The 14,716-nt window shown below is 32.3% G+C and overlaps 1 protein-coding gene across 4 annotated transcripts in view; it reads right to left on the reverse strand.

Moving 5' to 3' along the window:
- Window positions 1-3,147: 3,147 nt before the first annotated feature.
- The window catches only part of LOC115890971, a 147,140-nt gene continuing 135,571 nt past the window's right edge, over window positions 3,148-14,716 (reverse strand). For all 4 annotated transcript variants that reach the window (XM_030911360.1, XM_030911354.1, XM_030911344.1 and 1 more), the window contains exons 20-22: window positions 14,053-14,275; window positions 10,639-10,923; window positions 3,148-4,515 (exon numbers count right to left, since the gene is read on the reverse strand). In XM_030911360.1, coding sequence (XP_030767220.1) covers window positions 3,967-4,515; window positions 10,639-10,923; window positions 14,053-14,275 — 1,057 coding nt within the window. In that variant the 3' untranslated portion in view covers window positions 3,148-3,966. The remainder of the gene's footprint in view (window positions 4,516-10,638; window positions 10,924-14,052; window positions 14,276-14,716) is intronic.

Consider the following 14,716-nt stretch of genomic DNA (forward strand, 5'->3'; position numbering starts at 1 on the left):
ATATTACACATTTTAATATGGCAACACTGTCGCTTTCAGTTCCACACCGTCTTCGATGTGCCTTCCTTCTTTTTTTAAGGATTAGAGAAAATAAGTGTTTTATGCGTTGGCTGCAGAACGAGTGGTGACTCCACCGTACAGCACTTGAGACTTAAAATCAAATCAGCCTTGTCACGAATTCGTCTATTAGGTTGCGTATCTTCCAAATTCATTTGATCAACGGTCATATATTATCGTACTCTTTATTTCAAGTAAAAACGGGATTAAATAGATTAAGAATCAGATATCGTTACGGCATGTTGGTAAATCACTGCGCATTTTCTCTGCCATTTAACTTATGATCCTATTGACGAATATCATTCAGTGTAAAATGTAAAAATCCATTACGTTGTCAAACAAAATTTACATCCATTTTGTTACTAAAATATTTATTACTAAATCTAGTGCGGCAAAAACTATAAATTGAAACAAACAAAAATGAGCCCAAAAAAGGCCAAAGATACTTGAAATTAATAAAATCGAAACACCTCCAATTACAATTTCGGAACGTACTCTAAATTTTCTCAACAATATAAGTTATAGGAGCGCTAACATTAAGCAAGCACCCACGTTGCCATTCATACAAATATTGAACGGCCGTTTCGCGCCAGTAATACGGTTGTCGATGTTACAGATTTTTCAATATTTTTTTAACGTATTTGGGGGTTAAAAACAGATTAATCCCCAAAGAAGTTGAAACCAAATCAACCAAAATTGGTTGCTGTGGTTTCAACCTTTTTGGTTTTCCTAAATGGCAACCTTGGAGTTTGCTTAATTTCGGGGATCCTATGAAGTTATCTCAGACATAATCTAAAACGAATATTAGATAAATAATGATGATGTAACGTAATTCGTAATTTTCTTTTGCAATACAAAACGTTCCTGCTTAATACGTGGCAGGCTATATTTTATTTTTTGACAGTATTTAAAATGAAATTTATATCCCGATGACGCGTTAAAATACCGTGGTCCGATTGGACCAATAGTTGTCGACAACCTATCTAATTTAATGACACTTGATTTTTTTCACTTTCTAAACTACTAAGTAATTTTTTTAACATAATTATTAACCTTTTAATGAAATATTTTTAACCCTTTATAAGAAAATATCCATTAATGAGAAAACATTGAATAAGATCAATAAAATCAACTCTGTATTTTTATGTTTTAGGCACAAATATGATATATTTATATTTTAAAGAATATGAAATTTGTTCGTAGCGAAACTAAAATTGCAAACGATCTATAATTTTAACATATTTATATAAAATATTATCGTCAAATGTAATAATAAACGTTTCATACAATTCTGGTGCAAAATATTATCATCAAATTTTAATTATAATTTTAACTATGAAGCGTTACATGTTGAGAGCGAATTTGATTGTAAACTTCAACTACTGAAAGTAGTTTTATTAACTTTGTATTCATATCAATTTTGATGTTATATACAGCAGTGCGGTCCTTAAGATTTTGGTTTTATTTTTGTAAAATATGTTATTTAAAATCTCTGTGGTTTTAAGTTCTGGATGCAAAAGCTGCCAACACTGTATAGAATAAATGTATCAACCCATTTGTCGCCTATTTGAATGTATGCAATTTTCTTCTGCGCCATTTTTTAAGCAGTTTCTTATACGGGGTGGTTCGAAAAAGTAACACCAGCTTATAATAATAAGTATTTCTGAATATATTTTAAGTATACACATATATCTCATAATTCACTCTCATCATAAACAAAGGGATTTACAGGAACCCTATATTGCTCTTGTTACGAAAATTAAAATAATTCCTTATTACTAAAAAATAAATACATTAAATCATAATGTAAGTTCATATACACATATTTTTCTATACAAAAATATTTTTGTTTCGATTGTTTATCAATGGATAAATTATTTTTTGATAACAATCTTTTTTTATACTTTAATATATTATTTACAATATTTGTTACATCTCTAATTAGAAAATGTAGAAAAAAAAATATTTTTTTTGTAAATTTTTTGAGGAAAAGTACTTATATTAGTATAATTTTCTAATATTAATCAAAATCAGGGTCGGATTCTAATTTGGTAAAAAATTGTGCTTGTAAAAAATTAGCAATTAATTAACTATTGATAATAATATTATTAATCTTAAAGATTAATAATATTATTATCAGTTCACAGAGTATTCAAAATTGCGTGTGTAACAAAAATATGTAATTCTTTTGACGAAATATTTGTCTGTCCAACGAGTCAGTAGATTTCGACAGATGGCATCACAAAAAATGACAGAAAATACTATTTACCTGTGAATAAAAATGACAGACACAACGTTCACTGTCATGTATCGACTCATTGGACAGACGTACAATTATCATAATTGTGACAAATACGTCGAAATTTTTAAATTGTTTCTATGACTTTAAAAAATATCTAAAAAGCTCTGAGAAATAAATATAAAAATATACAGGGTCGCTGATATGTATGGGAACGGTCAATTATTACGTAAAATATACGAGGTACCGCAAAGTTAAATATAAAAGTTATAGGGTTTTTAAATGTCTATTGGCGAGTAATACATTTCAGTATACAGGGTCGGTCATAAAGTCGTGGCACATCAAAGTTTTATTTAATTTCCCTATATATTATTGCATATTTCAATTCCTTCTTCAATTCTAAGCAAAAATCGAGATACACACAATGTACCTCAAACAAACCGTTTTCGAGTTATTGACTTTTGAAAATATCACTTAAACAATTTGATTTAATTAATTTCGATGTGTTCGGTTTGATTTAACGAAGCCATTTTGCGGAAACTGTGACACTTATTATTATTTGACATTAGTTCTCAAGTGACCATTTATAGATGTATAAAATGAGATTAAATCAAGACTGGAAATTACAAAATTTTCGTTTAACATTTCAAAATTAAATCTTAATAATTCGGAAATGGTTGAATTTAGGTAGGTACATTATGTGTATTACGATTATTGCTTCAAATTGACGGAAGAATTGAAATATGCAATAATATATACAAGGGCTTTATAAGGCATATATATATACTTTATGACCGACCCTGTATACTTAAATTTACTACTGGCTAGTAGACATTTAAAAACCCCATAACTTATGTATTTAACTTTTTGAGGTACCTTGTATATTTTACCTAATAATCGACCGTTACCATAAATATCAGCGACCCTGTGTAAACGAATACGCTTTGTCAGTCATTAAAACATAGATCTTTAAAATGACATGTATGATCGAAAAAAGATCAGTCATCAGAGTGACCTCTGAAATGAAAGACCTCTATATGAGATTTATAAAAAAATATCATAAAAACTTCTCAAAATTACAGAAAATAAATAAAGAAAAATTACAGAATAAGAAATAACTAGGTTACAAAATATGTAACTTTGTGAAGTCAAAATAAACTGATTATAAACACGCGCGTTCTTCAATTCAAATTTGTTCTAAATTAAACGCTTAATCCGACCCTGACCGAAAGGCTGAAATTTGGTTCTTTTTTAATTATTGCCTAGATACCTTTCAACATACCTAAGAAAATAATCTGTTATAACGCAAAAATTATCTATCATGATAATTTGAACATTTTTTCTCCTCAGTTTATACAATTGACTCGGTTTTTAAGCATAAAATTTGTTTATACAGGTTGTAACAAAAAGTTCGTAACAAATGGGAATACTGGAATCCTCTCATTGCTTATATGGGAAGGATTATATTCTTTTATGCGGAGTTTCGTAACTTAAGGCCGCCCAATTGAGTTTGCAATTGCCACATGACATAATCGAATAATAATATTTTCCAATTTGTTATGAGCTTTGTTACGCACTCTGTATTACATAACTAACAACGACACATGATATTACGAAAATCTCAAATTAGGCACTTAACGATTTAAAAATCGGAAATTAACCAAGTAAAATCAGGGTTTGTTAGTGCTGCTACTACTTCCGCTAGAATTAGACGCGCCATTCTTTGGGGTTATGTACAATACGGGACTGGGAGGCCTTGAAGACTTACGGACTGTCTGAGGGATTACCGTTAGGGATTTGGGGATCCTCGGCATATTTTGCACCGGTCCTTTCTTATCTAAAGATACGGTTGATGGACCGGCTCCGTCTGTAGTCTGACCCAATCGTTCTATTTGTTTATCTAGTTTGTCTAGAATCGATTCGCTGCTCGAGTCGGTTGCGCCGCTAGCATTTGACAGTAGAGTAGGAGCGCTCGCTACTATACTTATGGGTTTGTTTTCGGTCACTGTACCTCCTGACGTTTTGCTAATGACCAGTCCTTTTTTGGAGACCGCGCTTTTCAGTACGGAATTGGGCGATACCATCACAGACCGCTGGCCTTGCTTGGCGCCCTGCTGTTCTTGGAGTTTTTTTTGTTTGGCTTCGAAGCTGCGCTTGATGGCGCACATTTTCTTGTAGTCTTCGAGGGTGATATGGTAAGGTTTACCGCCGGAGATAACCTGAAATAATAAGGTTTTCAAAGTTAACATTCATTCCTTTAAAATAATTCGAGTATAGTCTCATTCAGGGCCTCGAAATTAGTGGTTTCGATTACACTTTATACTTTTTAGTTTACGATCATTCACAATGTTTAAAAAACACAATTAAAATTAATAGAATATCCTAGCAACGGCTTGCGTTAGTTAGTTGTATCCATAGAGAACGCCTAATATTTTATAAAACAATTAACTTTGCATTTATAACCACAATTTCTCTTGACAGAAGATAATCAAAGGCCAAATTTTGAAGTATAATTAGTGGAAAAGTTAAAAGTTTGATAACTTTTTCACACTAAAAAAACAATAAAGTGTAATAGTGGAGTGCCCAGAGACTTTTACCTCTGAATTCAATTACTATGAATGCATTAATGCGAAACCTTCTGTATTGTGTTTTATAGATAAAATACTAAAATGTTTACCATTTTTTTTCGATGCTTTTAATTTTTTATTTTAGTAATTTTAGTAAATTCATAGTTATTTCCTTATTTTTTTGATAAGTAAGTTTATTGAAATATGCTTATTATTGAATCTAATGCATAAACTATACCTCTTCTGTTTATATTCTAATCATTAAAATTTTTGAAATCGAATTATACAGGGTGGCGCGTCATATGCGACGCGATTTTTGCAAGGAGAACAAAAGTTTGTATTGAAGTGAAATTTTGTGAGCTTAGGTAAGTCAATTTAAAGCATTTTCTAAAATTATATTCTAGAAAAGTTCTACAGGGTGTCCCAAAAAAAAGTTACATATCAAAGTTGTGTTTTTTGTAATGGAACACCCTATATATTAATGGATTTTCGGTTTCTAGTAAGAAAATAAAGGCGAGTTTCATTAGAAAATATATGACTATAATGTATAGTTTTTGAAATACATTCACCTTTACAAAAAATGGGCACCTTAAAACTTTGATGTATTTTAAAGTTTAATATATTTTGTTCTAGTGGGCCGATTTTGATGATTTTTAAGCAGTATGTAACCAAATTATTTGACTTTTTGGTTGTTGTCCCCATCTGTTAATTATACGAGAGAAAACAAAATGTTGATATTCTGGTGAAAATTTGAAACACCCTGTGGAGGAATATGTTAAAACAGCAAGAAATTTAAAAATCATTATTATTTATAGACACTATCATTTTTTCGTAATTTTTACTTGATTTTGAATAGATCTAGTAAGTTCTGGTCCCGAAGCAGGCCTTTTTGACATAAGATTTTCTTTATTTAGTCTTCTTCTTATAGTCCGTTAGTTAATGTACGTTCCTTAGGTGCAATTCATTATAAATTTGAAACGCTGACAAACGGCGGTTTCTAAGCGATAAACTAAGTCGATCGTCTCGATTAGAAGTTCCAATACTGAAAGAAGTTTCTGGACGTCTAGATTGACGTCCTCATGAACGTGGTCGTAATTCAGAAACCACCAGGACCGGTTTTAAGGGCCATTGGGCCCAAGCGGATATTTTTTCGGGCCCCTATCCTATGTTTGTTATACATAATGATTATGGTTAGGCATGTAGTGTGTTGTACGATTTACTAAATTATCTATGTAAAAAGAAGTTTCAACGAATACAATGTATTTTGTTAAACATTTTACAAAAAAACATTTTAAATAACATTAAACAGCATTTAACGCAAAAATAAAACATTTATAATTTGTGAACAGAACATAAAAGAAATAACTTAATAAGTAAACAAAATAAAAATTTGGGACATTGATCAAATGTGTTTCTTTCTTCATTTCTCTTTTGCAAACTTGTCAATTATTAAGTTGCAATCTAATTTTTCGATATTTGATCCTTCTATGTGGATCAGAGAAAGAGCATCGAGTCTCTCTTGGCTAATGGTGGATCTGAAATAAGTTTTAATCCTTTTTAACGCAGAAAATGAGCGTTCCCCGCTAGCGTTAGAAACTGAGATAGTAAAATAAATTTCAAGCAACGTAAGCATATTAGGGAAAGTTGATTTTAGTTACTGCACAAGTTCAAATTTTTCAATCATTTCTTTTTTATTCATATTGGCACATAGTATTCGAAAATGAGCCATTACATCATTTAATACATCTCCTTCTACATACGACTTATATGTATTTTTTAAGATATTGGCAGACTCTTCAAATGCTATGTCATCGATATTGCTAAAAAACAACTTAAAACGTTCGTTAACAGTGTGATAGCTTTTAATTCGTCTTTCGAGATCTTGAATTATGGAGTCACATATTACGTAATGGGCTTTCACCTTAAACTTCTCTTTGCCACTTATGTGAACTTCATGTTCTTTTGATTCGTCGAAAAATACTTTTCTTTTTCTAGTTAGAGTTCTTTTTCTAGTTAGTATTATGTTCTTAATTATAATAGTTAGTAGTTCTAATAGGTAGCGTCATCCACTAAAGTCGCTGCCTCAAATTCGATACCGTCAAAATTTCAAAGGAGTGTTTTGACAAATGATAACTCGATGCTAGTAAATATATTTCGTGATGGATCTTGCAAAGCTTTGCTCGTAGCATTAACACTTTCTAAGATTTTAAACCATATGGTAGTCAACAATGCAGGTTCGAATTTTTGCATTTTCTTTAAAAGTGCAGAGGCTTCATTTCTTGTTATTGGTTTTTCACCTTGGTCATTCGCAATGACAGAAAACATTTCTATAATTACTTTATAATTTAGTTCAAGAGCAGCAACTGCATCAGCCTGGGCTGACCATATAGTACCACTAAGACGTTTAAGAGAAATTTTACACCGACTTAATAGAATAGACAAACGGTGGGTGGATGAGGAAAAGAATAATTTGTTGAACTAAGAAAAAGTAATTGGAAGCCTGAAGACAAGATTCACTTGAAAAATTAACTGATAAGTTTAAAGAATGGCTCGCACATGGTATACAGCAGTAGGAGATAACAGCTTGATTCTAGCTTGCAGCTTGCAGCCCGTTATAATTACCAGACATATTAGCTGCATTGTCATAAGATTGCCCACGACAGTTCTCAATTTTTAAGCCTAAGGCTTCTAGTTTTTTTAAACAACATGTTTAAGATATTCTGCCAGTGTGTTTTTCTATTTTAATCAATCCCAAGAACCTTTCCTCTACTTGTTTATTATGTATGTATCTTAAAATAAAAGTTAATTGATCACAATAGCTAATATCAGGTGTGGAATCCACTATAAGAGAATAATACTTCGCAGATTTAATTTCATTAAAAAATAACTCAATTTTAAAGGCGGATTCTCACGACTGGCGTACTTGACAAACATTTCATATTGGAATATACTTGCCATGTCGTGAGAACGGGTTCCTTGGTCACTTGTCGCGTCCCCACTCTCTGTAGGTAAATATAGCCCGAGTCAAACGATTAATCGTACACTTGCCAAGTATACTTGGCCAGCCTGGGCCAGCTTTGTTTACACTTGCCGAGGCGCAAAAAAACGACTGCGCAAATAATGTTACTGTTATAGCGTATGTCCGATTTATTTCCGGATCGTAGTGTTTTTCGAGTTAATTGTGGATAATTTAAAACGTTAAAACAATAATAGATTATGTAATATCAAATTTACATTAATAACTTCAATATTGGCGGCATACCTAAGTCGTTTTCACAGCAATAAATGTAGTGGAAAAATGAAGACTACACGGGAAAAACCAGATATGTCCCATTTTCATAGTAATTAAGATACAACTTTATAGACAAATGTTAACGTCATTCGAAAAAAGAAAGCAACAATACGCTTAGTTCCAGAGATATTACAGCTTGGTTATTTTGCCGTACAAAAGAAAAACCAGAGTAGTCCACGCGTAAATGGCAAAAACCAGAGATGTACTTACGCATGGGCGACAAGCATGCATCTTGCAATTAGTATTATATTATTAAAACAAGGGATATTACAGAAAATAAACGTCGAAAATCAAAAACACAAACAAATTTATTCCGCTCGAAACTTGCCGAAGCTTACAATAAACAACAATAATCTCGACTGACCGAAAAACATAGATGAATCAACAAATCTCTCAAAAACATCATCTGACACGATCGATAGAAAAATATTATCCTTATGTAACAATCTTAAAGGTATACACATACGTAATTAATTTATGTACGCATATACGGAATATTTTTTTCGTTATCAATATGGTTATAAATTTATGTATGGTAATAAAAACCTACTTAAATATAAATTTTCAACAAAAAAAATAATAGTTTAGATTTAGGTTTTATACAACCTTTAATTAATTGAACATCTCTGGTTTTCTGCTGTTTTGTTTTGCATTTTGACTATTTTTTTTAGATTATCTATTTAGATTTTTATTTCAATATTTCAGAATATGGCGATAATTCACAATATTAATAATTCAGAATTGGTAGTAATATAAATATTTTTCTAATTATTCAACCGAAAATAACATATTTCCTTAAAAACACTAAATTGCATTTTTCTCGGCTCCAATTAAAACGGACAAAACTGGGTTTTCCCGTGTAGTCTTCAAATGATGTTGTTTTGGAATTTATGGATTTATACGAAAATGAGCCCTTCATATGGATGGCCAAACATAAAGAACATAGAAATCGTATTGCAGTGTACAGTAAAAGAACTTAAAAAGAAAAAAGAATCACTAGCAACGACAATTTCCGGACGACCAGTATCCATGGATGCGACTATACTGTTTACTTGCCAAGGATTGTAGGGGTACTTGGCAAATACGCAAATATTGGCGTACTTGCCAAGTACACTTGCCAATGTAGTACAAAGTGGGGACTGGTGGGGATACTTGCCAAGTACGCAAATATTGGCGTACTTGTCAAGTACGCCAGTCGTGAGAATCCGCCTTAAGATACCACCGAGCAGAACAATAAATTATTATATCTACTAAACCCTTCTCGGTTGATCGTTGATCATGAACATTATATTGTACATAATAAAAAAAATTTAGTTAAAATATTTACTTTACCTTTTTTACAAGACCATTTATTTATTGACTTCTGCTTCATTTTCATATTTATATTTTTTATGACCGAAATACGAGCCCCCAAGCGGCCGCTTGTTTCGCTTTATGTATAAAGCGGCGCTGGAAACCACTCAGTATACTCTATGGTATTAAGGTATTTTTGGAATCGGAATTTTATAGCAAATTCACTGAACTAAACAAATATAAAGCATTTCATTTGAAAAACTAAAACTTAAGTGTAAAAATATATTTGACTCACCCTGTATATATATATAAATATTTTTGAAATGTGAATTACCATTAAACACATATTTTGTAAAAGGTTTGGAGTGAAAACCTCAAATAGGAATCCTGATACAGAGCTTTTTCGGAATATGGAGCCATCTTGTAGGTATGCATTTGTATATGTGTGTTTATTAAAATACTAAAGTGAAAGCAACGAATTTAAATGGGCAAACTTTGTAATATATCGAATTAACAATACAATGCAAAAAGTTTTATAATAATTCGTTCACAGTAAATGAATTCCGAGGTTTGTATCCCATAAGGGCTTAAAGCACTCCACTAGTAATAGAAACGACTAATTTATACCACTAATTGCAAGGTTCTGAATGAAGCTCACAACAATTCACAATGTCTAAAGCTTCATTCAGAACCTCGCAATTAGTGGAATAAATTAGTGGTTTCAATTACACTTTATACTTTGTAGCATTTTTTTTTAAATTGCTATTAGACTTCAAGAGAATCAAGGCAAATTAATAAAAATGCGTTTATTTCATAAAAAATCGACAAAATATCAAGAGACAACTTTTAACCGGCATTAAACTGCTTACACTATTTCGCTCACAAGAGAAAAAAAGGTCAGTGGCGTATATTCTTTTTTTTTAAATATTGCAGTGATAACCCATGTGCATGTCCCCCCCCCCCATACGACACTTTTCTAGCTTTAAAATATGTCCCATTTATAGTAATTTTTACCCTCATAATTTCATTCAAAACGTTAAAAGTGCTTGAAAGAAAATTATAATAAATCGAAAAAATATCAAGACTTTATCACACTGTAGATACGAAACAAAGCAGAAGCGGACCTATGTTGATACGAGAGATGGCACATGTTTTTTGAAACACCCTGTATAGTTTACAAATAAACATACCTGCACTAGTCCAGGTTTACGCTCGTTTCTTTTGGATGGATCGATAGGTATCAAGTTTGGTCTCCAATTCTTCGTAATGGGAAACTTGATTTTTTGGCTTTGCGGCTGGCTCCTGACGACCGTAGAAGATCGCGCAGTGCTACTGTGAAGAGATATCAATCCAGGTGGAGCTGCAGTAGTCTTGCCTTTCGATGATAAAGCTTGAAGGACGTTAGATTGCATAAGCAGCGGTGGCTGACTTAACTGTTGTAAGGTTATAGGCGTTTTCGAAGATGATTTAGCAGTCTAAAATTAAGATGAAAAAAAAACAAATAATTTAATATTTTTCAAACTTCCTAGGTTTAGAAGTATCAAATACTGTATTAAAAGTATATAGTTAGTATACCGGGTGCGTCTCAAAAGTGGCTCATCCCTATAATTTTTTTATTTTTTCAGATAAAAAAAAAACGAGATTTGCTATGTTAGTATATGACATAAAGTAGGATTGATTGTTGTATTCAATTGTTTTCGGTCACTTCCTGTTTTCCACTCTGAATAGAATGACATATCATATGTCAACTTTTGACATTTTCGCATATGGTCATGCGGTTCATAAAGACAATTTGACGTGAAATACCAAGCGTGTGGTACCAAATTATTCGTAAAAAACTGCTTTTTTTAAATATTCTAATGAGCCACCCTTGTTTGATTTGAAAAAATTGAGATAAGATTAAAAATACGATTTGTGCGTCTTTTAACTGGCCAGGACAACTAAAAACATTAGACAATCAATTCTATTTTTCCAAGGCTCCTTGATTAAAAATTATTGTTTTTAACACAGCCATGGCACTCTAGATTGAAATTTAAAATACATTTTTTTTTTCAAGCGAGAATGTCAAAATTTGACATATGATATGTCAAAATTCATACGTCGTTCTGTTCAGAGTCTCATTTTAAAAATCAAAAGTTGTAGTCATTTCCGGTGAAACAGAAAGTGACCGAAAACAATTATTGAATACGACAATCAATCCTAATTTATGTCATATATGTACTAACATACCAAATCTCGTTTTTTATCTAAAAAAATAAAAAAGATATAGGGGTGAGTCACTTTTGAGACGAAAGCGGTATACTGGCCCGACAATGGATCTCTAGGCATAGGAATTACATGCATTGGAATGAAACGCCTATAAAAAGTCTATGCTTAAACAGAGATGGACAACAACTTCCCCGTTTCCACTTCCACTACGACTGTCTACTTAGACAAACTCCAATAAGATAACAAATTTTGGAAATTCCGCCACCTCCCATCCACTCATGATACCCATCTCCCTGCCCTTTATTTATCGTCATTATTTTATTTCCCTTCCCGCGCCTCCGCACCTCGCTATTCCGACTCCCGTCAGTTCATCACAGAGTTGCCAGGTCTACCGGTTTCGTCTGTAAGCTACCGATCTACCGATTTAAAGAAAAATCTAACGATATATTCAACTGCGTCTTTAGTTTTTACAATAGAAGCACTTTTAAAAAGCTGACTTATTTGACTAAAAATTAAGCGACTGCCGCGTTGGAATCTGTATAATCTGACTTTATTATTGTTTCATTAAATTTTATTTAGTAATAACACACATACAGGTCATCGTTCTGTCTAGTTGCAGAGTTACAGAGATATTCCTAAAAATCCTTATTACTCCTTATTAGGCTCGGTATTGGCGACATGCCCGAAGAAGTTGATATCTTTTGAAAAGATTTTATTTCATTCATCTACTAAAGTTGAACCCATATTTCCCCCCAAAAAATGTAAATAAAAACCAAAATTTAAGTTAAGAAACAACCTAAATTCGGACAAATATTTTAGTGATTTTCCCGTCAAAAAATATATTAATATGAAAAAAGAGTTGAGAGTTGCTACAGCTTTCCCATTGAAATGAAATTAATTTTAGATATCACTGATCAAAATTTGTACAAAGGTAAAATTGACTGCTACACTAATTTGTGACTGCTATCCCTACTTGTTATAGTTTTATATGTTTTTATTAATATATTAATATTATTTAATTCAATATTTTTTTTAATATTAAATAATATACCTAGCTATTTCTAATTCTTGTTATATTTATTATATTTGTATTTTATTTGAGTGATCTATTATTACGACACATAGGAATGCTAATTTTGGACTTAAATATTATATTTTATTTCGTTTCTGTACTTTTTGTTGAAGATCTACCGAGAATTTTGTTCTCGTATGGAATTACAATCTAACAAACCCGGCAACCCTGTTCGTCTACTCCTTATAAAGTTTTTTTCGACCTAATTCCTTTGTCACAGCCGCGGCTTTGTGAAGCGCCGCCGCCGACCGACTGTGTCGGGGCGACTGCTAGGAAGATCGTACAGTATTGCCATTTCATAGAATTGCACTTGCTATTTTAGAAATTATATCAAAGTTTTGCATGTTACTTTTCGTTTTAGAAAGAAGTTATGTGCCTAGAGAAAACATTCGTAAAATTGTTTCGTACTTTATTTAATATTTCATTAAGTAGGCAAGATAATGGGATTAGAAGATTTAGGATTTTGACAAGCCAACATAATTTCGATTTAATTGAATGGCAACACTGTCCGTCCTGTTTCTATTTTTTCGATTCTGTTCTATTAGTAGGCGGTAGACCCCACACAAGCGTCTTAAAGACCCGCCCGGCGCCCCCTCTCGTAGGGGCTCTCTCGTCGTATCACTTCTATGATCACTTCCCCTATACGATGGTAGGGAAAAGACACTTTATCCGTCTCTGTTGCACTGCAGTGTATTTTGCAGCCTTACCATCTTTTTTTATCGCCTTGAAAACCTCCTATTGCTAATATTCCTTTGCCAGTAGTGTATAGTTAGTTTACGTGTAACAGATATATTTTTACATGTTACAAATAGTTTTTTACACGTAAAAAATCGTTTTTTTGCGGGTAACAAATAGCTTTTTACGTGTAATAAATAGTTTTTTACACGCAATAATTTGATTCACTTTCACAAAATTTGTATTAAATATCAATATAGTAGTTTAGACTTTCGCGGCCATCGTTTGAAGAAATTTGGGTTTTCGGGTTAGCAGGCACTCGTGCTAGCGAAATGTTAGGAAGCAATTCTAACCGACGACGGCCTAATAACCCGAAAAACCAAATTTCTTCAAAATATTAATATTTTTGATAAACACGTGGACTGCTCACAAATAGTAGGCTGTCCTTCACCACTAGCTCGTGTGTCGCGGCTCTGAATTTTTACTCCCAGCGCGCGTAAAGAACTTCAATTCAAGAAAATTTTATGATATTGGGGTAGGCAACGCCTTTTTGCTTACATTGCACTGCCTCACGTGCCCCCCATATAAAATTTTCATAGAGGACACTATAGTTTTGAACTTTAAAATAAGCAAATTCAGAACTACTTACAGCGCTTTCCCTTCCCACTTGACTTATAGAAACCGGTGGTAGATTGTTGGAACCAGACTGTCCAATATTCTTGTTTACTTTGTTGAAACTGGCCATACTCATTGGCTGCATATTAGAAGCGTTGGATGGTATGTTGTCATAAGCGCGCAAGCGATTATGCACGCTTTCGCGATAGTTGATTGCGTGGTGACTTGCTGTTGGTGATAGAATTAAATCACCATTTCTGAAATAAATAATAACTTTATGTATTTTATAGCGATGTATATATTTGCAGGTATATATTATTGGTGTATATGTATATACAGGACACCCTGTATATAAAAATATATACAGGACACCCTGTATATATTTTTAATTTTAAGTCTATATATTTTTTACAATTTCCATAAGTTCCTCTATTAATTGCAAATACAGAGTGGCGCACCTCATTCGCCTCGGTTGATTATACGAAAACGGAAAGATGTAGAAACAAAATATTTTATGGGTATATGTGAGGAGGCAATGTGCACAATTTAAAATTATTTTGAAATATACAGGGTGTTTCAGAACTAACATCCATACCAAAGTTATATTTCTTCTTATGGAACACCCGGTATTTTGTTTCATTTTTGGATTCCTGGGCCTAAAAAAAGGCATTTATTATAAGAGTTAAATATGTTTAAAA

This window comes from Sitophilus oryzae, unplaced genomic scaffold (genome assembly GCF_002938485.1).
Source record: "Sitophilus oryzae breed Bouriz unplaced genomic scaffold, Soryzae_2.0 scaffold_1178_pilon_pilon, whole genome shotgun sequence".
NCBI lineage: Eukaryota > Metazoa > Arthropoda > Insecta > Coleoptera > Curculionidae > Sitophilus > Sitophilus oryzae.